We start from the raw sequence: 26,622 nt of genomic DNA on the forward strand, positions 1-26,622 counted from the left end.
CCTAATTGTTAAGTTCATGTTTTAAGTATCCCTATATTTCTGTTATTACGGGGCTATCACTCAGTCAAGAGTGCGCATGCGCAGGAAGGCTTGTCGTTGTTGGACCTGGCCTGGAGTGTAATGGCTACCTTGTAGTGTGTTCATATAGTTGAGTAAACTTTGTTAAACTGGAACCTTGTCGTTGTGTCATTTCGAATTAACATTGGTAGCAGAGGATGGTTTCTAACTACAACGTGCCACCTCGCTTCGACGAGAAGAGGTCGTACGAAAGTTGGAAAAATGAACTGGGATTCTGGACACGCGTTACTAATCTGGACGCGAAAAAGCAAGCACTTGCGGTGGTATTATCGCTCGAGGGAAGAGCGAGAGATACAGCACTGGAAATATCCGTTGAGGATTTGAACAAGGATGACGGTATGGGAACTTTGATCACAGCACTGGATTCTGTATTTCTCAAAGAAGAGAAAGACCGTGCCTACGAGGCATATTCAAACTTTGACAGTGTTACGAGAGATATTTCGGTTGCAATGGCAGACTACATCATTGATTTCGAACAGAGGTACAATAGAATGCGCAAGTACGACATGGTTCTCCCAGATGCAGTGTTAGGGTTCAAGTTGCTAGACACTGCTTGTCTAGATGGTAGGGAGAAACAGTTGGCTTTGACTGCTTGTACTGTGCTGACTTTTGCATCTATGAAGTCGGCACTAAAAAGAATATTTGGTGAGAAGACGTCTGTCGCGCCAATAACAGATGGAATGCAAGTGAGTGACGCAGCATATTACACCGAGCAGCACAGAAAAGGCGCCAACAAGTCACATTCTCAAGACAACCAGAAGAGGGCGCCATTTCCCGGCACAAATCCACTGGACAAATATGGAAGGAGATCGAAATGTGCAATTTGTCAAAGCACTTACCATTGGGTTAAAGACTGTCCTCATAAAAATGAACAAGTTAAACTAACAGAGGAAAATGTAAACACAGAGATAGAGCAGTGTAACATTACACTGTTTTCAAATGAATCTGCTTCTGATACTGAGATTTTTATAGTTGAATCCTTAGGATCTGCTGTGATTGATACTGCATGTACACGGACAGTGTGTGGTGCAAAATGGCTTGATAGCTATGTCAGTGAACTAAATATGAAAGAAGTACAAAATATGATTGACACACCAAGCAACAGAGCTTTCAAATTTGGAGACGGGAGAATTGTCCATTCTACCAAGAGAGTTAAGATACCAGCAAAAATTGGTCAGACTAAGTGTCACATTGAAACAGAGGTGGTCCCTACAGATATCCCCTTACTATTAAGCAAAGCTTCCCTCACGAAGGCAGAGGCTGTACTAGACATAAAAAATGACAAGGCAGTGATGTTTAAACAACCAGTGACTCTTGAACTTACTACCTCAGGCCACTATTGTGTAAACATTTTAGACAAAGACATCACACAGAGTCCATGCAAAAATGAGATTCTGACTGACACAGAGCACATGAAGATTCTGACAGTCACAGAGAACATGAGCACTAAAGAAAAACACAAAGTATTGTTAAAGCTTTACAAACAGTTTGGACATGATACAGTTAACAGACATCAGAAGTTACTCAGCAGTTCAGGGAATAATGATGATGAGAAGTACGAAACTGGAAACAAAGTGTACTACAAACGAGTTGACTGTCAAGAGTGGAAAGGACCGGGAGTAGTCATTGGTCAAGATGGTGTGGTGATATTTGTGAGGCACGGAGGCATGATTGTCAGGGTGCATCACTCAAGATTGCGGAAAGTAAATGATCAACAAGATAGAGGGGCTGTTGCTGAGAATCAGTCTCCTAATGAAAATGACAAAAAGGACACAGTAACAGACACAAACCTACCAGATGTCGCATCCGATGATATGGACACCGAAACTAACACAGGAAATGGAGCAGAGACCTTCAACCATGCCACAGGTAATACTGTTGAGCGTTCAAATGAGGAAAACATTCAACAGCCACATGTGTTAAGAGAACATGGTTGTTCCAATCTGAAAACTGGACAAACTGTTAAATACACGGACAGAGAAAGTGGTATTCCACATACAGCAACCGTCATTGGACGAGCAGGAAAAGCAAAACACAAGAACTGGTACAACTTGCAGTACTCTGAACCAGCTACACTTTCTGGTACAACAGGGTCAGCTGACCTGCCACTTGTAGATAATATCAGAATTGAACCAATGGAAAATCGAGAAAAACAGAATGACATTCAAAATGATGATGTACTTGAAACAAAGGACGTGTCATTTGACTCAGCTAAGCTAGATGAGCTCAGTAATTGGAGGAAAAATGGAGTGTTTGAGGAAGTCAAAGACATTGGCCAAAAGTGCGTCTCAACAAGGTGGATGTGTACCCTTAAAGAATCCTTAACTGGAATAGTGCCCAAAGCACGTCTAGTGGCTAGAGGTTTTGAGGAGCTGGCTGCTAAAGAACTCCCAAAAGACTCACCGACATGCGCCTCAGAGTCACTCAGATTGCTGATGTCAGTGATCTGCCAGAAAAAATGGAAACTTAATTCCATAGACATCAAATCTGGATTTTTGCAGGGAACAGAGCTGTCAAGGGACATTCACATCCGACCTCCGCCCGAAGCTAAAAGTGAAGGAACACTGTGGAACATAAAAAAGTGTGTGTATGGACTGGCAGATGGATCACTCTACTGGTACAACAAAGTCAAGGCAACAATGCTGAATACAGGTGGAAAAATGTCACAAGTGGATCCTGCAGTCTTCTATTGGCTTGATCAAGACTGCAATGTGACTGGAGTACTTGCCTGTCATGTTGATGACTTTATCTGGGGTGGCTCACAGACCTTTGCTTCAACTGTGATTCCACACCTCAAAGCTGTTTTCTAGGTTGGCCGTGAGGAGCATGATCATTTTTGTTATGTTGGCATAGAGTTTATTACAGTTGATGGAAAAATACTGATGCAACAGGAGAGCTATATCAAGAATCTTCAACCTATCCACATGGATTCTTCAAGAGCCGTACAAAGGAATTCCCCTCTGTGGAATTGAAGCTGGTCAATTGAGGTCAAAGATGGGACAAATTTTATGGGCTGCGAGACAGAGTAGACCTGGTTTGATGGTTGCAACTTGGCATCTAACACAAAACACGCCACTGTACAAACCATTCATGAGGCAAACAAAGTTGTTCGTAAACTGAAATCACAACAAGTGACTTTAAAGTTTCAGCATGTTGGAAAAGATGACTCTTTGAAACTAGTTGTCTTCAGTGATTCTTCGCTAGGTTATCACTGGTGGGACAAAACGGCACTTCCTACCTGTAGTTTGTGTCACTGACAACTACTCATTAGTTGATGCTGTGAAGTCAACCAAGTCTGTCACAGAGAAAAGACTTTGAGATTAGCAGCATCAAGGAACTTATTCAAGCACAGAGAATCCAGCGGATTCTGTGGTAGACCACAAAGGAACAGCTTGCTGACTGTCTGACTAAAAAAGGAGCATCCGGTCTTGTGCTCCTACAGGCTCTCAGTAATGGAAAGTGGCAGCTTGAGTAATACAAATAAGAACTGTCACACAACCCATTTGTAATGGGGATCTTGAATAATACTTGGACATTTAATTATGTTGTTGATGTTTTATTTGTCTTTAAAGAAAAGGGGGAGATTGTTAAGTTCATGTTTTAAGTATCCCTATATTCCTGTTATTACGGGGCTATCACTCAGTCAAGAGTGCGCATGCGCAGGAAGGCTTGTCGTTGTTGGACCTGGCCTGGAGTGTAATGGCTACCTTGTAGTGTGTTCATATAGTTGAGTAAACTTTGTTAAACTGGAACCTTGTCGTTGTGTCATTTCGAATTAACACTAATAGCTGCAGCTAGCAGGTCAGATACTGTCATTATTACCACTCCTAATAGCAGCAGCTAGCAGGTCAGATACTGTCATTATTACCACTCCTAATAGCAGCAGCTATAGGTTAGATACTGTTATTATTACCACTCCTAATAGCCGTCAGATACTGTTACCACTCTAATAGCTGCAGTAGCAGGTCAGATACTGTTATTACCACTCCTAATAGCGCAGCTAGCAGGTCAGATACTGTTACCACTCCTAATAGCGCACTAGCAGGTCAGATACTGTTATTATTACCATCCTAATAGCAGCAGCTAGCAGGTCAGATACTGTTATTATTACCACTCCCAATAGTAGCAAGCTAGCAGGTCAGAACTGTTATTATTACCACTCCTAATAGCAGCAGCTATAGGTCAGATACTGTTATATTACCACTCCTAATAGCAGCAGCTAAGCAGGTCAGATACTGTTATTATTACCACTCCTAATAGCGCAGCTAGCAGGTCAGATACTGTTTAATTACCACTCCTAATAGCAGCAGCTAGAGGTCAGTACTGTTATTATTACCACTCCTAATAGCAGCAGCTACAGGTCAGATACTGTTATTATTACCACCTAATAGCCGCAGCTAAGGTCAGATACTGTATTATTACCACTCCTAATAGCAGCAGCTAGCAGGTCAGATACTGTTATTATTACCACTCCTAATAGCAACAGCTAGCAGGTCAGAGATACTGTTATTATTACCACTCCTAATAGCAGCAGCTAGCAGGTCAGATACTGTTATTATACCACTCCTAATAGCAGCAGCTAAGGTCAGATACTGTTATTATACCACTCCTAATAGCACAGCTAGCAGGTCAGACACTGTGTTATTACCACTCCTAATAGCAGCAGCTTGCAGGTCAGATACTGTTATTTTACCAACTCCTAATAGCAGCAGCTACAGGTCGATACTGTATTATTACCACTCCTAATAGCAGTAGCAGGTCAGATACTGTTATTATTACCATCCTAATAGCAGCAGCTAGCAGGTCAGATACTGTATTATTAACACTCCTAATAGCAGCTAGCAGGTCAGATATCTGTTATATTCCACTCCTAATAGCAGCAGCTCAGGTCAGACTGTTATTATTACCACTAATAGCAGCAGCTAGCAGGTCAGATACTGTTTTATTACCACTCCTAATAGCAGCAGCTAGCAGGTCAGATACTGATTACCACTCTAATAGCGCAGCTAGCAGGTCAGATACTGTTACCACTCCTAATAGCGCAGCTAGCAGGTCAGATACTGTATTTTACCACTCCTAATAGCGCAGCTAGCAGGTCAGATACTGTATTATTACCACTCCTAATAGCAGCAGCTAGCAGGTCAGATACTGTATTATTACACTCCTAATAGCAGCAGCTAGCAGGTCAGAACTGTTATTATTACCACTCCTAATAGCAGCAGCTAGCAGGTCAGATACTGTTATTATTACCACTCCTAATAGCCAGCTAGCAGGTCGTACTGTATATTACCACTCCTAATAGCGCAGCTAGCAGGTCAGATTGTATTATTACCACTCTAATAGCAGCAGCTATAGGTCAGATACTGTTATTATTACCACTCCTAATAGCAGCAGCTAGCAGGTCAGATACTGTCATTATTACCACTCCTAATAGCAGCAGCTAGCAGGTCAGATACTGTCATTATTACCACTCCTAATAGCAGCAGCTAGCAGGTCAGATACTGTCATTATTACCACTCCTAATAGCAGCAGCTATAGGTTAGATACTGTCATTATTACCACTCCTAATAGCATCAGCTAGCAGGTCAGATACTGTCATTATTACCACTCCTAATAGCAGCAGCTAGCAGGTCAGATACTGTTATTATTACCACTCCTAATAGCAGCAGCTAGCAGGTCAGATACTGTTATTATTACACCTCCTAATAGCAGAGCTAAGGTCAGATACTGTATTATTACCACTCCTAATAGCAGCAGCTATAGCGTCAGATACTGTTATTATTACCACTCCTAATAGCAGCAGCTAGCAGGTCAGATACTGTTATTATTACCACTCCTAATAGCGCAGATAGCAGTCAGATACTGTTATTATTACCATCCTAATAGCAGCAGCTAGCAGGTCAGATACTGTTATTATTACCATCCCTAATAGCAGCAGCTACAGGTCAGATATGTTCCACTCCTAATAGCGCAGCTAGCAGGTCAGATACTGTTATTATTACCACCTAATAGCAGCAGCTAGCAGGTCAGATACTGTTATTTTACCACTCCTAATAGCGCAGCTAGCAGGTCAGATACTGTTATTACCACTCCTAATAGCGCAGCTAGGGTCAGATACTGTTATTATTACCATCCTAATAGCAGCAGCTAAGGTCAGATATCTGTATTATTACCACTCCTAATAGAGCAGCTAGCAGGTCAGATACTGTTATTATATACACTCCTAATAGCAGCAGCTAGCAGGTCAGAACTGTTATTATTACACTCCTAATAGCAGCAGCTAGCAGGTCAGACTGTATTTTATTACCACTCCTAATAGCAGCAGCTAGCAGGTCAGAACTGTATTACCACTCCTAATAGCGCAGCTAGCAGGTCAGAACTGTTATTATTACCACTCCTAATAGCAGCAGCTATAGGTCAGATACTGTTATTATTACCACTCCTAATAGCAGCAGCTAGCAGGTCAGAACTGTTATTACCACTCCTAATAGCGCAGCTAGCAGGTCAGAACTGTTATTATTACCACTCCTAATAGCAGCAGCTAGCAGGTCAGATACTGTTATTATTACCACTCCTAATAGCAGCAGCTAGCAGGTCAGAACTGTTATATTACCACTCCTAATAGCAGCAGCTAGCAGGTCAGAACTGTTATATTACCACTCTAATAGCAGCAGCTAGCAGGTCAGAACTGTATTATTACCACTCCTAATAGCGCAGCTAGCAGGTCAGAACTGGTATTATTACACTCCTAATAGCAGCAGCTAGCAGGTCAGATACTGTTATTACCAATCCTAATAGCGCAGCTAGCAGGTCAGATACTGATTATTACCACTCCTAATAGCGCAGCTAGCAGGTCAGATACTGTTATTATTACCACTCCTAATAGCCAGCTAGCAGGTCAGATACTGTTATTATACCACTCCTAATAGCAGCAGCTAGCAGGTCAGAACTGTTATTTTACCACTCTAATAGCAGCAGCTAAGGTCAGATACTGTTATTATTACCAATCCTAATAGCACAGCTAGCAGGGCAGACATGTATTATTACCACTCCTAATAGCAGCAGCTATAGCAGGTCAGATACTGTTATTATTACACTCCTAATAGCAGCAGCAGCAGGTCAGAACTGTATTATTTACCACTCCTAATAGCAGCAGCTAGCAAGGTCAGATACTGTTATTATTACCACTCCTAATAGCAAGCAGCTAGCAGGTCAGATACTGTATTACCACTCCTAATAGCAGCAGCTAGCAGGTCAGAACTGTTATTATTACCACTCCTAATAGCAGCAGCTAGCAGGTCAGTACTGTTATTATTACCACTCCTAATAGCAGCAGCTAGCAGGTCAGATACTGTTATTATTACCACTCCTAATAGCAGCAGCTAACAGGTCAGATACTGTTATTATTACCACTCCTAATAGCAGCAGCTATAGGTCAGTAATGTTATTATTACCACTCCTAATAGCAGCAGCTAGCAGGTCAGATACTGTTATTATACCACTCCTAATAGCAGCAGCTAGCAGGTCAGATACTGTTATTATTACCACTCCTAATAGCGCAGCTAGCAGGTCAGAACTGTATTATTACCACTCCTAATAGCAGCAGCTATAGGTCAGATACTGTTATTATTACCACTCCTAATAGCAGACTAAGGTCAGATAAGTATTATTACCACTCTAATAGCACAGCTCAGGTCAGATACTGTTATATTACCACTCCAATAGCAGCAGCTTGCAGGTCAGATACTGTATTATTACCACTCCTATAGTAGCAGCTAGCAGGTCAGATACTGTTATTATTACCACTCCTAATAGCAGCAGCTAGCAGGTCAGACTGATTATACCAATCCTAATAGCAGCAGCAGCAGGTCAGACTGTTATTATTACCACTCCAATAGCAGCAGCTAGCAGGTCAGATACTGTTATTATTACCACTCCTAATAGCAGCAGCTAACAGGTCAGATACTGTTAATATTACCACTCGTTATTATTACCACTCCTAATAGTAGCAGCTAGCAGGTCAGACACTGTTATTATTACCACTCCTAATAGCAGCAGCTAGCAGGTCAGACACTGTTACACTCTTAATAGCTGCAGCTAGCAGGTCAGACACTGTTATTATTACCACTCCTAATAGCAGCAGCTAGCAGGTCAGATACTGTTACCACTCCTAATAGCTGCAGCTAGCAGGTCAGATACTGTTACCACTCCTAATAGCTGCAGCTAGCAGGTCAGATACTGTTATTATTACCAGTCCTAATAGCAGCAGCTAGCAGGTCAGATACTGTTATTATTACCACTCCCAATAGTAGCAGCTAGCAGGTCAGACACTGTTATTATTACCACTCCTAATAGCAGCAGCTATAGGTCAGACACTGTTATTATTACCACTCCTAATAGCAGCAGCTATAGGTCAGATACTGTCATTATTACCACTCCTAATAGCAGCAGCTAACAGGTCAGATACTGTTATTATTACCACTCCTAATAGCTGCAGCTAGCAGGTCAGATACTGTTATTATTACCACTCCTAATAGCAGCAGCTAGCAGGTCAGATACTGTTATTATTACCACTCCTAATAGCAGCAGCTAGCAGGTCAGATACTGTTATTATTACCACTCCTAATAGCAGCAGCTAGCAGGTCAGATACTGTTGTTATTATTACCAGTCCTAATAGCAGCAGCTAGCAGGTCAGATACTGTTATTATTACCACTCCTAATAGCTGCAGCTAGCAGGTCAGATACTGTTATTATTACCAGTCCTAATAGCAGCAGCTAGCAGGTCAGATACTGTTATTATTACCACTCCTAATAGCAGCAGCTAGCAGGTCAGATACTGTTACCACTCCTAATAGCTGCAGCTAGCAGGTCAGATACTGTTATTATTACCAGTCCTAATAGCAGCAGCTAGCAGGTCAGATACTGTTATTATTACCACTCCTAATAGCAGCAGCTAGCAGGTCAGATACTGTTACCACTCCTAATAGCTGCAGCTAGCAGGTCAGATACTGTTATTATTACCAGTCCTAATAGCAGCAGCTAGCAGGTCAGATACTGTTATTGTTACCACTCCTAATAGCTGCAGCTAGCAGGTCAGATACTGTTATTATTACCAGTCCTAATAGCAGAAGCTATAGGTCAGATACTGTTATTATTACCACTCCTAATAGCAGCAGCTAGCAGGTCAGATACTGTTATTATTACCACTCCTAATAGCAGCAGCTAGCAGGTCAGATACTGTTACCACTCCTAATAGCTGCAGCTAGCAGGTCAGATACTGTTATTATTACCAGTCCTAATAGCAGCAGCTAGCAGGTCAGATACTGTCATTATTACCACTCCTAATAGCAACAGCTAGCAGGTCAGATACTGTTATTATTACCACTCCTAATAGCAGCAGCTAGCAGGTCAGACACTGTTATTATTACCACTCCTAATAGCAGCAGCTAGCAGGTCAGACACTGTTATTATTACCACTCCTAATAGCAGCAGCTAGCAGGTCAGACACTGTTACCACTCTTAATAGCTGCAGCTAGCAGGTCAGACACTGTTATTATTACCACTCCTAATAGCAGCAGCTAGCAGGTCAGATACTGTTACCACTCCTAATAGCTGCAGCTAGCAGGTCAGATACTGTTACCACTCCTAATAGCTGCAGCTAGCAGGTCAGATACTGTTATTATTACCAGTCCTAATAGCAGCAGCTAGCAGGTCAGATACTGTTATTATTACCACTCCCAATAGTAGCAGCTAGCAGGTCAGACACTGTTATTATTACCACTCCTAATAGCAGCAGCTATAGGTCAGACACTGTTATTATTACCACTCCTAATAGCAGCAGCTATAGGTCAGATACTGTCATTATTACCACTCCTAATAGCAGCAGCTAACAGGTCAGATACTGTTATTATTACCACTCCTAATAGCTGCAGCTAGCAGGTCAGATACTGTTATTATTACCACTCCTAATAGCAGCAGCTAGCAGGTCAGATACTGTTATTATTACCACTCCTAATAGCAGCAGCTAGCAGGTCAGATACTGTTATTATTACCACTCCTAATAGCAGCAGCTAGCAGGTCAGATACTGTTACCACTCCTAATAGCAGCAGCTAACAGGTCAGATACGGTTATTATTACCAGTCCTAATAGCAGCAGCTAGCAGGTCAGATACTGTCATTATTACCACTCCTAATAGCAACAGCTAGCAGGTCAGATACTGTTATTATTACCACTCCTAATAGCAGCAGCTAGCAGGTCAGACACTGTTATTATTACCACTCCTAATAGCAGCAGCTAGCAGGTCAGACACTGTTATTATTACCACTCCTAATAGCAGCAGCTAGCAGGTCAGACACTGTTACCACTCTTAATAGCTGCAGCTAGCAGGTCAGATACTGTTACCACTCCTAATAGCTGCAGCTAGCAGGTCAGATACTGTTACCACTCCTAATAGCTGCAGCTAGCAGGTCAGATACTGTTATTATTACCACTCCTAATAGCAGCAGCTAGCAGGTCAGATACTGTTATTATTACCACTCCTAATAGCAGCAGCTAACAGGTCAGATACTGTTATTATTACCACTCCTAATAGCAGCAGCTATAGGTCAGACACTGTTATTATTACCACTCCTAATAGCAGCAGCTAACAGGTCAGATACTGTTATTATTACCACTCCTAATAGCTGCAGCTAGCAGGTCAGATACTGTTATTATTACCACTCCTAATAGCAGCAGCTAGCAGGTCAGATACTGTTATTATTACCACTCCTAATAGCAGCAGCTAGCAGGTCAGATACTGTTATTATTACCACTCCTAATAGCAGCAGCTATAGGTCAGATACTGTCATTATTACCACTCCTAATAGCAGCAGCTAGCAGATCAGATACTGTTATTATTACCACTCCTAATAGCAACAGCTAGCAGGTCAGACACTGTTATTATTACCACTCCTAATAGCAGCAGCTAGCAGGTCAGACACTGTTATTATTACCACTCCTAATAGCAGCAGCTATAGGTCAGATACTGTTATTATTACCACTCCTAATAGCAACAGCTAGCAGGTCAGACACTGTTATTATTACCACTCCTAATAGCAGCAGCTAGCAGGTCAGATACTGTTATTATTACCACTCCTAATAGCAGCAGCTAGCAGGTCAGATACTGTTACCACTCCTAATAGCTGCAGCTAGCAGGTCAGATACGGTTATTATTACCAGTCCTAATAGCAGCAGCTAGCAGGTCAGATACTGTCATTATTACCACTCCTAATAGCAACAGCTAGCAGGTCAGATACTGTTATTATTACCACTCCTAATAGCAGCAGCTAGCAGGTCAGACACTGTTATTATTACCACTCCTAATAGCAGCAGCTAGCAGGTCAGACACTGTTATTATTACCACTCCTAATAGCAGCAGCTAGCAGGTCAGACACTGTTACCACTCTTAATAGCTGCAGCTAGCAGGTCAGATACTGTTACCACTCCTAATAGCTGCAGCTAGCAGGTCAGATACTGTTACCACTCCTAATAGCTGCAGCTAGCAGGTCAGATACTGTTATTATTACCAGTCCTAATAGCAGCAGCTAGCAGGTCAGATACTGTTATTATTACCACTCCTAATAGCAGCAGCTAGCAGGTCAGACACTGTTATTATTACCACTCCTAATAGCAGCAGCTAGCAGGTCAGATACTGTTATTATTACCACTCCTAATAGCAGCAGCTAGCAGGTCAGATACTGTCATTATTACCACTCCTAATAGCTGCAGCTAGCAGGTCAGACACTGTTATTATTACCACTCCTAATAGCAGCAGCTATAGGTCAGATACTGTTATTATTACTACTCCTAATAGCAGCAGCTAGCAGGTCAGATACTGTTACCACTCCTAATAGCAGCAGCTAGCAGGTCAGATACTGTTATTATTACCACTCCTAATAGCAGCAGCTAGCAGGTCAGATACTGTTATTATTACCACTCCTAATAGCAGCAGCTATAGGTCAGATACTGTTATTATTACCACTCCTAATAGCAGCAGCTATAGGTCAGATACTGTTATTATTACCACTCCTAATAGCAACAGCTAGCAGGTCAGATACTGTTATTATTACCACTCCTAATAGCAGCAGCTAGCAGGTCAGATACTGTTATTATTACCACTCCTAATAGCAGCAGCTATAGGTCAGATACTGTTATTATTACCACTCCTAATAGCAGCAGCTATAGGTCAGATACTGTTATTATTACCACTCCTAATAGCAGCAGCTAGCAGGTCAGATACTGTTATTATTACCACTCCTAATAGCTGCAGCTAGCAGGTCAGATACTGTTATTATTACCAGTCCTAATAGCAGCAGCTAGCAGGTCAGATACTGTTATTATTACCACTCCTAATAGCAGCAGCTAGCAGGTCAGATACTGTTACCACTCCTAATAGCTGCAGCTAGCAGGTCAGATACTGTTATTATTACCAGTCCTAATAGCAGCAGCTAGCAGGTCAGATACTGTTATTGTTACCACTCCTAATAGCTGCAGCTAGCAGGTCAGATACTGTTACCACTCCTAATAGCTGCAGCTAGCAGGTCAGATACTGTTATTATTACCAGTCCTAATAGCAGCAGCTATAGGTCAGATACTGTCATTATTACCACTCCTAATAGCAACAGCTAGCAGGTCAGATACTGTTATTATTACCACTCCTAATAGCAGCAGCTAGCAGGTCAGACACTGTTATTATTACCACTCCTAATAGCAGCAGCTAGCAGGTCAGACACTGCTATTATTACCACTCCTAATAGCAGCAGCTAGCAGGTCAGACACTGTTACCACTCCTAATAGCTGCAGCTAGCAGGTCAGACACTGTTATTATTACCACTCCTAATAGCAGCAGCTATAGGTCAGATACTGTTATTATTACCACTCCTAATAGCAGCAGCTAGCAGGTCAGACACTGTTACCACTCCTAATAGCTGCAGCTAGCAGGTCAGACACTGTTATTATTACCACTCCTAATAGCAGCAGCTAGCAGGTCAGATACTGTTATTATTACCACTCCTAATAGCAGCAGCTAGCAGGTCAGACACTGTTATTATTACCACTCCTAATAGCAGCAGCTAGCAGGTCAGACACTGCTATTATTACCACTCCTAATAGCAGCAGCTAGCAGGTCAGACACTGTTACCACTCCTAATAGCTGCAGCTAGCAGGTCAGACACTGTTATTATTACCACTCCTAATAGCAGCAGCTAGCAGGTCAGATACTGTTACCACTCCTAATAGCTGCAGCTAGCAGGTCAGATACTGTTACCACTCCTAATAGCTGCAGCTAGCAGGTCAGATACTGTTATTATTACCACTCCTAATAGCAACAGCTAGCAGGTCAGACACTGTTATTATTACCACTCCTAATAGCAGCAGCTAGCAGGTCAGACACTGTTATTATTACCACTCCTAATAGCAGCAGCTATAGGTCAGATACTGTTATTATTACCACTCCTAATAGCAACAGCTAGCAGGTCAGACACTGTTATTATTACCACTCCTAATAGCAGCAGCTAGCAGGTCAGATACTGTTATTATTATCACTCCTAATAGCAGCAGCTAGCAGGTCAGACACTGTTATTATTACCACTCCTAATAGCAGCAGCTAGCAGGTCAGATACTGTTATTATTACCACTCCTAATAGCAGCAGCTAGCAGGTCAGATACTGTCATTATTACCACTCCTAATAGCAGCAGCTAGCAGGTCAGATACTGTTATTATTACCACTCCTAATAGCAGCAGCTAGCAGGTCAGGCACTGTTATTATTACCACTCCCAATAGCAGCAGCTAGCAGGTCAGATACTGTTATTATTACCACTCCTAATAGCAGCAGCTAACAGGTCAGATACTGTTATTATTACCACTCCTAATAGCAGCAGCTAACAGGTCAGATACTGTTATTATTACCACTCCTAATAGCAGCAGCTAGCAGGTCAGATACTGTTATTATTACCACTCCTAATAGCAGCAGCTAGCAGGTCAGATACTGTTATTATTACCACTCCTAATAGCTGCAGCTAGCAGGTCAGACACTGTTATTATTACCACTCCTAATAGCAGCAGTTATAGGTCAGATACTGTTATTATTACCACTCCTAATAGCAGCAGCTATAGGTCAGATAAGGTCATTATTACCACTCCTAATAGCAACAGCTATAGGTTAGATACTGTCATTATTACCACTCCTAATAGCATCAGCTAGCAGGTCAGATACTGTCATTATTACCACTCCTAATAGCAGCAGCTAGCAGGTCAGATACTGTTATTATTACCACTCCTAATAGCAGCAGCTAGCAGGTCAGACACTGTTATTATTACCACTCCTAATAGCAGCAGCTAGCAGGTCAGGCACTGTTATTATTACCACTCCCAATAGCAGCAGCTAGCAGGTCAGATACTGTTATTATTACCACTCCTAATAGCAGCAGCTAACAGGTCAGATACTGTTATTATTACCACTCCTAATAGCAGCAGCTAACAGGTCAGATACTGTTATTATTACCACTCCTAATAGCAGCAGCTAGCAGGTCAGATACTGTTATTATTACCACTCCTAATAGCAGCAGCTAGCAGGTCAGATACTGTTATTATTACCACTCCTAATAGCTGCAGTTATAGGTCAGATACTGTTATTATTACCACTCCTAATAGCAGCAGCTATAGGTCAGATAAGGTCATTATTACCACTCCTAATAGCAACAGCTATAGGTCAGATACTGTTATTATTACCACTCCTAATAGCAGCAGCTATAGGTCAGATACTGTCATTATTACCACTCCTAATAGTAGCAGCTAGCAGGTCAGATACTGTTATTATTACCACTCCTAATAGCAGCAGCTAACAGGTCAGATACTGTTATTATTACCACTCCTAATAGCAGCAGCTATAGGTCAGATACTGTTATTATTACCACTCCTAATAGCTGCAGCTAGCAGGTCAGATACTGTTATTATTACCACTCCTAATAGCTGCAGCTAGCAGGTCAGATACTGTTATTATTACCACTCCTAATAGCAGCAGCTAACAGGTCAGATACTGTTATTATTACCACTCCTAATAGCAGCAGCTAACAGGTCAGATACTGTTATTATTACCACTCCTAATAGCAGCAGCTAGCAGGTCAGATACTGTTATTATTACCACTCCTAATAGCAGCAGCTAGCAGGTCAGATACTGTTATTATTACCACTCCTAATAGCTGCAGCTAGCAGGTCAGACACTGTTATTATTACCACTCCTAATAGCAGCAGTTATAGGTCAGATACTGTTATTATTACCACTCCTAATAGCAGCAGCTATAGGTCAGATAAGGTCATTATTACCACTCCTAATAGCAACAGCTATAGGTCAGATACTGTTATTATTACCACTCCTAATAGCAGCAGCTATAGGTCAGATACTGTCATTATTACCACTCCTAATAGTAGCAGCTAGCAGGTCAGATACTGTTATTATTACCACTCCTAATAGCAACAGCTAGCAGGTCAGATACTGTCATTATTACCACTCCTAATAGCAGCAGCTAGCAGGTCAGACACTGTTATTATTACCACTCCTAATAGCAGCAGCTAGCAGGTCAGATACTGTTATTATTACCACTCCTAATAGCAGCAGCTAGCAGGTCAGATACTGTTATTATTACCACTCCTAATAGCAGCAGCTAACAGGTCAGATACTGTTATTATTACCACTCCTAATAGCAGCAGCTAACAGGTCAGATACTGTTATTATTACCACTCCTAATAGCAGCAGCTAGCAGGTCAGATACTGTTATTATTACCACTCCTAATAGCAGCAGCTAGCAGGTCAGATACTGTTATTATTACCACTCCTAATAGCTGCAGCTAGCAGGTCAGACACTGTTATTATTACCACTCCTAATAGCAGCAGTTATAGGTCAGATACTGTTATTATTACCACTCCTAATAGCAGCAGCTATAGGTCAGATAAGGTCATTATTACCACTCCTAATAGCAACAGCTATAGGTCAGATACTGTTATTATTACCACTCCTAATAGCAGCAGCTATAGGTCAGATACTGTCATTATTACCACTCCTAATAGTAGCAGCTAGCAGGTCAGATACTGTTATTATTACCACTCCTAATAGCAGCAGCTAGCAGGTCAGACACTGTTATTATTACCACTCCTAATAGCAGCAGCTAGCAGGTCAGGCACTGTTATTATTACCACTCCCAATAGCAGCAGCTAGCAGGTCAGATACTGTTATTATTACCACTCCTAATAGCAGCAGCTAACAGGTCAGATACTGTTATTATTACCACTCCTAATAGCAGCAGCTAACAGGTCAGATACTGTTATTATTACCACTCCTAATAGCAGCAGCTAGCAGGTCAGATACTGTTATTATTACCACTCCTAATAGCAGCAGCTAGCAGGTCAGATACTGTTATTATTACCACTCCTAATAGCTGCAGCTAGCAGGTCAGACACTGTTATTATTACCACTCCTAATAGCAGCAGTTATAGGTCAGATACTGTTATTATTACCACTCCTAATAGCAGCAGCTATAGGTCAGATAAGGTCATTATTACCACTCCTAATAGCAACAGCTATAGGTCAGATACTGTTATTATTACCACTCCTAATAGCAGCAGCTATAGGTCAGATACTGTCATTATTACCACTCCTAATAGTAGCAGCTAGCAGGTCAGATACTGTTATTATTACCACTCCTAATAGCAGCAGCTAACAGGTCAGATACTGTTATTATTACCACTCCTAATAGCAGCAGCTATAGGTCAGATACTGTTATTATTACCACTCCTAATAGCTGCAGCTAGCAGGTCAGATACTGTTATTATTACCACTCCTAATAGCTGCAGCTAGCAGGTCAGATACTGTTATTATTACCACTCCTAATAGCAGCAGCTAACAGGTCAGATACTGTTATTATTACCACTCCTAATAGCAGCAGCTAACAGGTCAGATACTGTTATTATTACCACTCCTAATAGCAGCAGCTAGCAGGTCAGATACTGTTATTATTACCACTCCTAATAGCAGCAGCTAGCAGGTCAGATACTGTTATTATTACCACTCCTAATAGCTGCAGCTAGCAGGTCAGACACTGTTATTATTACCACTCCTAATAGCAGCAGTTATAGGTCAGATACTGTTATTATTACCACTCCTAATAGCAGCAGCTATAGGTCAGATAAGGTCATTATTACCACTCCTAATAGCAACAGCTATAGGTCAGATACTGTTATTATTACCACTCCTAATAGCAGCAGCTATAGGTCAGATACTGTCATTATTACCACTCCTAATAGTAGCAGCTAGCAGGTCAGATACTGTTATTATTACCACTCCTAATAGCAGCAGCTAACAGGTCAGATACTGTTATTATTACCACTCCTAATAGCAGAAGCTATAGGTCAGATACTGTTATTATTACCACTCCTAATAGCTGCAGCTAGCAGGTCAGATACTGTTATTATTACCACTCCTAATAGCTGCAGCTAGCAGGTCAGATACTTTTATTTTTACCACTCCTAATAGCAGCAGCTAGCAGGTCAGATACTGTTATTATTACCACTCCTAATAGTAGCAGCTAGCAGGTCAGATACTGTCATTATTACCACTCCCAATAGCTGCAGCTAGCAGGTCAGATACTGTTATTATTACCACTCCTAATAGCAGCAGCTATAGGTCAGATACTGTTATTATTACCACTCCTAATAGCTGCAGCTAGCAGGTCAGATACTGTTATTATTACCACTCCTAATAGCAGCAGCTAGCAGGTCAGATACTGTTATTATTACCACTCCTAATAGTAGCAGCTAGCAGGTCAGATACTGTCATTATTACCACTCCTAATAGCTGCAGCTAGCAGGTCAGATACTGTCATTATTACCACTCCTAATAGTAGCAGCCAGTATTATTATCATAGATATGTGTTTGTTGTCTCTTCACTAGTGTGTGTATCTCTGTCCAGGTGTGGCATGCTGTCTGAGGCAGGTGGACCGTACAGGGAAACTCCTGCCCCCAGGTACTGTAACCCCCAATTACCCTCACACATAAACACATGCAACTCTTACTTCGTACTAATTGAATTTATGTATTGATGCAGGGCTCGACATACAGGGCTGCCTGCTGGCCCGGGGAGGTTTTGGAAGCCCTCCGGGCCAGTCAATCCTCCGCATCAATGGCCCCCCCCAAAAAAAAATATTGTAATAATGCTATTTACAGTCCAGGCTATATACAATTGTTGAAAAAACAGACAAATTCCCAAAGCTGTTAGTTCTTTATGCAGATTATCACAAGTACACAGACTAGTTCATCTGTCAGGCAGCAAGAAAGAGCAGCTCGCCACTGGTTGTCGCGTGGAGCAGCACACAGAAGAAGGACAGTAGTAGGGTTGCTATTAGGGTATGTAGGGAAGATGTTTCAACTGGTAGATATTATAAGGCAACAGTGGGTATGTAAAACAGGTATTTACGATGTTTGGCCCAAGTCGTGGTTAAATCTTTGCGATGCACAGTTTTGTCATCATGCTCTGTTTGAATGAACGCTTCTAAAGGCTTTCCATAACCTTCCCAGTTAAATGTTGACTACACAGTAGGCCTATTTGTGATTATTCCCAGACCTTAAAAGGGGTCTCCAGATGTGGTTTAAGCATTGTTGTGGACTTGGAACATCCAATTGTTGTTGTTTTTCTATAAATCATTTTTAAAAAGTGTGATTTTGATAGTGAGAACTGGGAAACCGGGAAAACAAACTGTAGCTGAAGATAAAACATATTGTATTGGCCCTGTAGCCTGCTGACTGTTCAAAATCGCTAACAATAACACCCTTTTTGAGATTACGCAAAGTATTATTTTCCCCTGTAAATGTAAATGTGATATTGTCAAGTAAAATGTCATCATTTCTGTATGGAGGGTAGGTATTATCGGCTAACTTGCTCAGCCCGCAAACTAAAGATAAAATCACCTGATCTCAAACATTTGGGGGGGGGGGGCAGTAGCTTTCAGTTGGCGATGGCCCGGTGTGCCACTGGCAAATTTACCTGAATGTCAAGCCCTGTCGTGTGTGTTGCCTCCCACAGTGTGTGAGGAGCTGAGTGTCCGTGACGCTGGGGTTAGGCTGATGACCTCCCTGTCCCTCTGTCCTGGAACGGCCCCCAAAGACACACAGCTGTTCCTGTACTTCAGTGTGGGGACAGCACCCTCCTCTGGCTTGGAGGGGGAAGTCATTGTAGAGCAGTCCAGCACGGTTAAACAGGTGGGGACTGACTGCGTATTGTTTGGTCTGCTGGTCTGTCTATCTGCCTGCCTGCCTGTGTCTGTCTCTCTGTCAGACAGTGTATCTGCTTCTCTGCTAATGAGTGCTAATCCTATCTATACATTCTATTGTAGTGTCTCAAGACAATGTTGGAGTCAGCAAGACTTGAAGGTAAAACTACTAGATTATAGAGTGTGTCTCTTCTCCCCTGTGTGTGCATTTGTGTTAATGGTGTGGGTTAATGGTGTGTGTGTGTGTACAGGGAACGGTTGGCATCTAAGGAGGCTGGACTGGTGTGAGGAGGTGGGAGAGGCTTTGATGGACGAGGTCAGTAACCAGAATTATAAAACGGGTTGTTTGGATGCTGATTGGTTGATACAGGGAGTTATTCATGACAATCCCCCGGGTAATGCTTCTTAACAGTTTTCATTTGAATGATCAAAGCTCCTTCAGCGTCCCACAGCCCAGCCAGGCAATTAATAAACTCCCCTGGAGAGAAATGTCTCGACAGGATTTCCCTATGCTTCCATCCTAGCATTTGGTTTGCAACAGTTGAGGTTTGTCTAAACCTTGTTGCCTGCCAAGCTGACCTGTGCAACAATGTTGCAGGTTTTTTTTACGATCTCCACCGTGCCATAGAGAATGATCGTGTCCAGAGGAGACTCATTATAATGGATATATCCAAAGAAATGGCAATAGAAATAAAGGTAAAACAAACGAAAATGCACATAGTTTGCTGTCAGTTCAGCTGCTTGTCGTGATTGTGGGTTTGCTTTAGTTGACTAGTTGACCAAGGAGAAGAAGCCAACTTGCAATGCAAAAAGTGTTTTGCTTAGAATGGACGACCAGCCCGCTTGGCTGACAACCATGTCAATAGAATAGACAACCAGCCCGCTTGGCTGACAACCATGTCAATAGAATAGACAACCAGCCCGCTTGGCTGACAACCATGTCAATAGAATAGACAACCAGCCCGCTTGGCTGACAACCATGCCAATAGAATAGACAACCAGCCCGCTTGGCTGACAGCCATGCCAATAGAATAGACAACCTGCCCGCTTGGCTGACAACCATGTCAATAGAATAGACAACCAGCCAGCTTGGCTGACAACCATGTCAATAGAATAGACAACCAGCCCGCTTGGCTGACAACCATGCCAATAGAATAGACAACCAGCCAGCTTGGCTGACAACCATGCCAATAGAATAGACAACCAGCCAGCTTGGCTGACAACCATGTCAATAGAATAGACAACCAGCCCGCTTGGCTGACAACCATGCCAATAGAATAGACAACCAGCCAGCTTGGCTGACAACCATGTCAATAGAATAGACAACCAGCCCGCTTGGCTGACAACCATGTCAATAGAATAGACAACCAGCCCGCTTGGCTGACAACCATGTCAATAGAATAGACAACCTGCCCGCTTGGCTGACAACCATGTCAATAGAATAGACAACCTGCCCGCTTGGCTGACAACCATGTCAATAGAATAGACAACCTGCCCGCTTGGCTGACAACCATGTCAATAGAATAGACAACCAGCCAGCTTGGCTGACAACCATGTCAATAGAATAGACAACCAGCCCGCTTGGCTGACAACCATGCCAATAGAATAGACAACCAGCCCGCTTGGCTGACAACCATGCCAATAGAATAGACGACCTGCCCGCTTGGCTGACAACCATGTCAATAGAATAGACAACCAGCCAGCTTGGCTGACAACCATGCCAATAGAATAGACAACCAGCCAGCTTTGCTGACAACCATGTCAATAGAATAGACAACCAGCCAGCTTGGCTGACAACCATGTCAATAGAATAGACAACCAGCCCGCTTGGCTGACAACCATGTCAATAGAATAGACAACCAGCCAGCTTGGCTGACAACCATGTCAATAGAATAGACAACCAGCCCGCTTGGCTGACAACCATGTCAATAGAATAGACAACCAGCCCGCTTGGCTGACAACCATGTCAATAGAATAGACAACCAGCCCGCTTGGCTAGCAACTTCAGAATCTCAGCACTAACGACTGGCTTTTGCTCTGACTATATTGTCTGGTGGAAGGATGAAATAAAACAAATGTACTCATTTTTATGAAAACAGATTGTTAATCTTTTTTTATATGTTGGCAATTGTTTTGTTAAAGCAATAAGGGCACTCGAACCTGGGGATTATCGTGAATAACACCCTCCTAAGGGATGTTTCCTCGTACCTCCGCGTCGGTTTTAAGAACAGACCATAGTCGGGTGTTATTGTCACGATAATCCCTGGGTTCTAATAAATTATTGCTTAAGCGAAATCAAGAAGTGGGATACATTTTCCGCTCTCTTTTTCACTCACTGCCACAATCTCTCTCTCTCGTTTCTTCCCCAGGAGGCGTCTCTCTCAGAGCTGAAGATGAGTCATGGAGACGCTCTTGTGATTACTGAGGGACGACTTCCTCCCAAGGTACACTCAACTTCCTGTTCTCTTACAACCCCATTCACTCTCTACAGACACGTATTCCCCCTCTCACGTCCCCCCTCTCTCTCTCAGGGTTTTCTGAAGCTGTCAGTCTGGCTGTATGTGGAGCCAAGAGCCTATCCTGTGGTCTCTATGGAAACAGAGGTCAGCGGCACAGCCGAGGGGTCCACGGAGGGTCAGAGGTTGGAGGTCATGACTGCAGGTAAGACACACACACAGTATGAAAGTAGGTATGAAGGTATGAAACTATGTCCACTGGTTAAAATGTGTGTGTTTAGTGGGCAGGGCCATGGTGGAGCTGAGGACTGTGGGACAGGTAGAGATCTCAGAGGAGGCTACACTGGAAGAGCTGAAGACTCAGGTAGTGTGTGTGTGTGTGTGTGTGTGTGTGTGTGTGTGTGTGTGTGTGTGTGTGTGTGTGTGTGTGTGTGTGTGTGTGTGTGTGTGTGTGTGTGTGTGTGTGTGTGTGTGTTGATACTGCTCCTTCTAGCGTGTGTATGTCCATGCTGTGTGTGTTAATACTCTGTGTGTTAGGTGCTGACTCTGCCGGCGCTGCAGTATGTGTGTGTGCCCACTCCTGCGTTTCTGCGTGTGTGGCAGCTGGAGGGACAGAGACTGACACGTATCCTCAGAGGACAACAACACACACTCAGGTACACACACACACACACTCCTCCCTCTCACTCCTGTCTTTCTCCTCTCATCCCTTTCCTTTTCTCAACAACAAGTATCTGTTCACAGGAAGTTGAAGTTGTGCAGTGGGGTGGAGTTTTGTGTGCAGCAGCTACTGAGAGAAGAGGATCTTGGGTAAGCCTGGGGTTATTCTACTCATTGGTCAGTTAAGCAGATATCGGAAACATGATTTCTGGATCTGTTGTTATCCCTCGCTCTTCTCTTCCTCTCCCTCCATCTTATTGCCCCATTCCACCCTCCCCCAGTCCTAAGGAGGTGTTGCTGCGTGTCCAGATGGGGGTGCCAGGGGAGAGGGGTTACTACCCTCCAGAGGACCTGGTCTGGGATGCTTCTCGAGACCCTTCCCCCAGATCGCTACGCTCTGCCCTGGCCTCAACATACGGCCTCTCTCCTGACTCCCTGCTACTGGCCAAGCACCAGCCACACACACACACCTGGGAGACTTTCTCCAACTGGGTAAGAGATGGGGAGGGAGGGAGCCTGATGTTTTATTGTCACTCTCCTATGGTTTATTTTATGACTCTTCCTGGCGCTTGTTGATGATGCGTGCACACAGAGCCAGCAGGTGTCCAAACGGAAGAAGAAGAAAAAGGCGGAGTCTCTGCTTGGAGCGCCTTTCCACCTTACAGACGGTGACATCGTCGGTGTCAAGGTAACAAACGCAGCTCTGTGGTTCATCGTATTGGTTGCGTTCCAGCCTATTCTGCTTTAATTGGACAGAACTTGCTTATTGAATGTGACATGGTTTTCTGATTGGATAATACTTTGACAGTAACATGGTGTTTTCTGATTGGACAGAACCTGTTGATTGACAATAACCGGGACTTTAGCACCCAACAGGATGAGCAGAGGTTGAGGGAAGAGAAGGAGCAACGCAGGAAAGGGTGGGGCTTCTTAAAATATCCAATGAGACTCAGGTCACAGTGTTGACGCTGCTTTTTGTGTATGACATTAGCTTTACAAGAAAGTGTATTTATAGTTACAAAGTTATTATAAATAAATAAGTAAATGTCTACGGTTTACATTGATACTATTTCCTCTTTACTCCTGTAGAGGGCAGGGTGCGGGGGCTGAAGTTGAGACCAACCAAGGGGTGGGACCAGAGAAGAAGATGGGGCCAATCAAGGCCAGGAAGCCAGAGGTGGCCCTGTCAATCAACGTGGGGGTGTTCAGATAGCCTCACCTTACACACACACACACACACACACACACACACAAACAAACACATACAGTACACATGCGCGCACACACAGACTTTCTCACCGTGGCATCGCTCAACATCATGAACAATCTTCTGGACATCTGTTTGTGTGCCAAACATTTTTGATAATGTGTTCACACAGCTTGACCCCCCCCATAGATCTGCTATCTTCTGCTAGTGTAGGTCTTACTGGTTCGCTATACAGACCTCTGTCTACTCAATGTTACAAGCTGCAGTCTAACTCTCCCTCCATCTCTCTGTCACTACATCTGGATCCCTTCTCCCCTCTACATGAGATCCAATAGGAACCAGTATTTCTACATGAGATCCAATAGGAACCAGTATTTCTACATGAGATCCAATAGGAACCAGTATTTCTACATGAGATCCAATAGGAACCAGTATTTCTAAATGAGTTCCAATAGGAACCAGTATTTCTAAATGAGTTCCAATAGGAACCAGTTTTTCCACTCATAGTACTGGGTGTATTACATATATATTGGTATGTATTTAGAGTATCTGCTGACTAGTTTGCAATGGTACACACCACAGAGGTATAGATATGTACCAGTAGATTATAGATAATATATACACCTATATTTCTAATAAGAGTTAGTGGGTTTATATCCATGCCTTAACATGGACGAGCCACAATTCAGCTCAGTCCGGAATAGTCCCCCCTACCTCATTTCTGTCTCTCTGTTGCGCCCTCTCTCGCTCTACCTTTCTTTCCCTCCTAACTTCATCTTCGCTTAGTGGTCTCACCCTCTCGCCATTTTCCTTACATGGGAAAGAGTCCAAGTGTTTTCTCTGTATCCCATCATGCCTCTGCACCAGAGTTGATCATGTTAATCATACTATAATTATGTTTGTTTCATGTGCATGCAGTGGGTGTGTTTGGATGGACTTCAGGGAGTTAAAATAATTAATGGATCATTTGACTAATATGTCATACGTGACTTTCAGAAATGACGGTTGGACAATGAATGCGAGTGACTTTGTTTTTGGATTATGAGAATATTTGATTTCCTAACTAATCTGATGTTTTTATTTTTGCATTTGCTGTAAGAATAACTTAAGTGAGTTTTGAGTACTGTATGACTTCTACTTGTGGTGTGGGTCAGTGCCAAGAAGCAAGGACAGATAGATGAAGAGTTTTGTGATTTGGATTAAATACAGAATAAAACCGATCAAGAAGCATGTTTGCAAATCTTGTTTTATTTATTTTGAAGTCCTGATGCATGTTTACAGACCTTTGTCATTTGCACACTCTTTTGCAACCACGAATCATAGTAGGCCAACACATTTGAATTTAGAACATGTTGCCAGTGCCAAGAAGCAAATTCTCCATTCAACCATTATACACTGCTCAAAAAAATAAAGGGAACACTTAAACAACACAATGTAACTCCAAGTCAATCACACTTCTGTGAAATCAAACTGTCCACTTAGGAAGCAACACTGATTGACAATAAATTTCACATGCTGTTGTGCAAATGGAATAGACAAAAGGTGGAAATTATAGGCAATTAGTAAGACACCCCCAAAAAAGGAATGGTTCTGCAGGTGGTGACCACACACCACTTCTCAGTTCCTATGCTTCCTGGCTGATGTTTTGGTCACTTTTGAATGCTGGCGGTGCTTTCACTCTAGTGGTAGCATGAGACGGAGTCTACAACCCACACGAGTGGCTCAGGTAGTGCAGTTCATCCAGGATGGCACATCAATGCGAGCTGTGGCAAAAAGGTTTGTTGTGTCTGTCAGCGTAGTGTCCAGAGCATGGAGGCGCTACCAGGAGACAGGCCAGTACATCAGGAGACGTGGAGGAGGCCGTAGGAGGGCAACAACCCAGCAGCAGGACCGCTACCTCCGCCTTTGTGCAAGGAGGTGCACTGCCAGAGCCCTGCAAAATGACCTCCAGCAGGCCACAAATGTGCATGTGTCTGCTCAAACGGTCAGAAACAGACTCCATGAGGGTGGTATGAGGGCCCGACGTCCACAGGTGGGGGTTGTGCTTACAGCCCAACACCGTGCAGGACGTTTGGCATTTGCCAGAGAACACCAAGATTGGCAAATTCGCCACTGGCGCCCTGTGCTCTTCACAGATGAAAGCAGGTTCACACTGAGCACATGTAACAGACGTGACAGAGTCTGGAGACGCCGTGGAGAACGTTCTGCTGCCTGCAACATCCTCCAGCATGACCGGTTTGGCGGTGGGTCAGTCATGGTGTGGGGTGGCATTTCTTTGTGGGGCCGCACAGCCCTCCATGTGCTCGCCAGAGGTAGCCTGACTGCCATTAGGTACCGAGATGAGATCCTCAGACCCCTTGTGAGACCATATGCTGACACATGCACATTTGTGGCCTGCTGGAGGTCATTTTGCAGGGCTCTGGCAGTGCAGCTCCTTGCACAAAGGCGGAGGTAGCGGTCCTGCTGCTGGGTTGTTGGCCTCCTCCACGTCTCCTGATGTACTGGCCTGTCTCCTGGTAGCGCCTCCATGCTCTGGACACTACGCTGACAGACACAACAAACCTTTTTGCCACAGCTCGCATTGATGTGCCATCCTGGATGAACTGCACTACCTGAGCCACTTGTGTGGGTTGTAGACTCCGTCTCATGCTACCACTAGAGTGAAAGCACCGCCAGCATTCAAAAGTGACCAAAACATCAGCCAGGAAGCATAGGAACTGAGAAGTGGTGTGTGGTCACCACCTGCAGAACCATTCCTTTTTGGGGGGTGTCTTACTAATTGCCTATAATTTCCACCTTTTGTCTATTCCATTTGCACAACAGTATGTGAAATTTATTGTCAATCAGTGTTGCTTCCTAAGTGGACAGTTTGATTTCACAGAAGTGTGATTGACTTGGAGTTACATTGTGTTGTTTAAGT

The 26,622-nt window shown here is 43.2% G+C and overlaps 1 protein-coding gene across 1 annotated transcript in view; it reads left to right on the plus strand.

The window, feature by feature from the left end:
- Positions 1 to 24,932, plus strand: part of usp40 (ubiquitin specific peptidase 40) — a 30,637-nt gene extending 5,705 nt beyond the window's left edge. Inside the window, exons 19-31 of the mRNA XM_038998156.1 lie at positions 18,083 to 18,136; positions 19,193 to 19,368; positions 19,503 to 19,539; positions 19,631 to 19,695; positions 21,749 to 21,823; positions 21,911 to 22,040; positions 22,117 to 22,199; positions 22,373 to 22,491; positions 22,580 to 22,645; positions 22,777 to 22,987; positions 23,088 to 23,183; positions 23,330 to 23,415; positions 23,585 to 24,932. Of these exons, the coding sequence (XP_038854084.1) occupies positions 18,083 to 18,136; positions 19,193 to 19,368; positions 19,503 to 19,539; positions 19,631 to 19,695; positions 21,749 to 21,823; positions 21,911 to 22,040; positions 22,117 to 22,199; positions 22,373 to 22,491; positions 22,580 to 22,645; positions 22,777 to 22,987; positions 23,088 to 23,183; positions 23,330 to 23,415; positions 23,585 to 23,708 (1,322 nt within the window). The 3' untranslated portion in view covers positions 23,709 to 24,932. The remainder of the gene's footprint in view (positions 1 to 18,082; positions 18,137 to 19,192; positions 19,369 to 19,502; positions 19,540 to 19,630; positions 19,696 to 21,748; positions 21,824 to 21,910; positions 22,041 to 22,116; positions 22,200 to 22,372; positions 22,492 to 22,579; positions 22,646 to 22,776; positions 22,988 to 23,087; positions 23,184 to 23,329; positions 23,416 to 23,584) is intronic.
- The last annotated feature ends 1,690 nt before the right edge of the window (positions 24,933 to 26,622 follow it).

The sequence above is a fragment of the Salvelinus namaycush genome, chromosome 7, assembly GCF_016432855.1.
Source record: "Salvelinus namaycush isolate Seneca chromosome 7, SaNama_1.0, whole genome shotgun sequence".
NCBI lineage: Eukaryota > Metazoa > Chordata > Actinopteri > Salmoniformes > Salmonidae > Salvelinus > Salvelinus namaycush.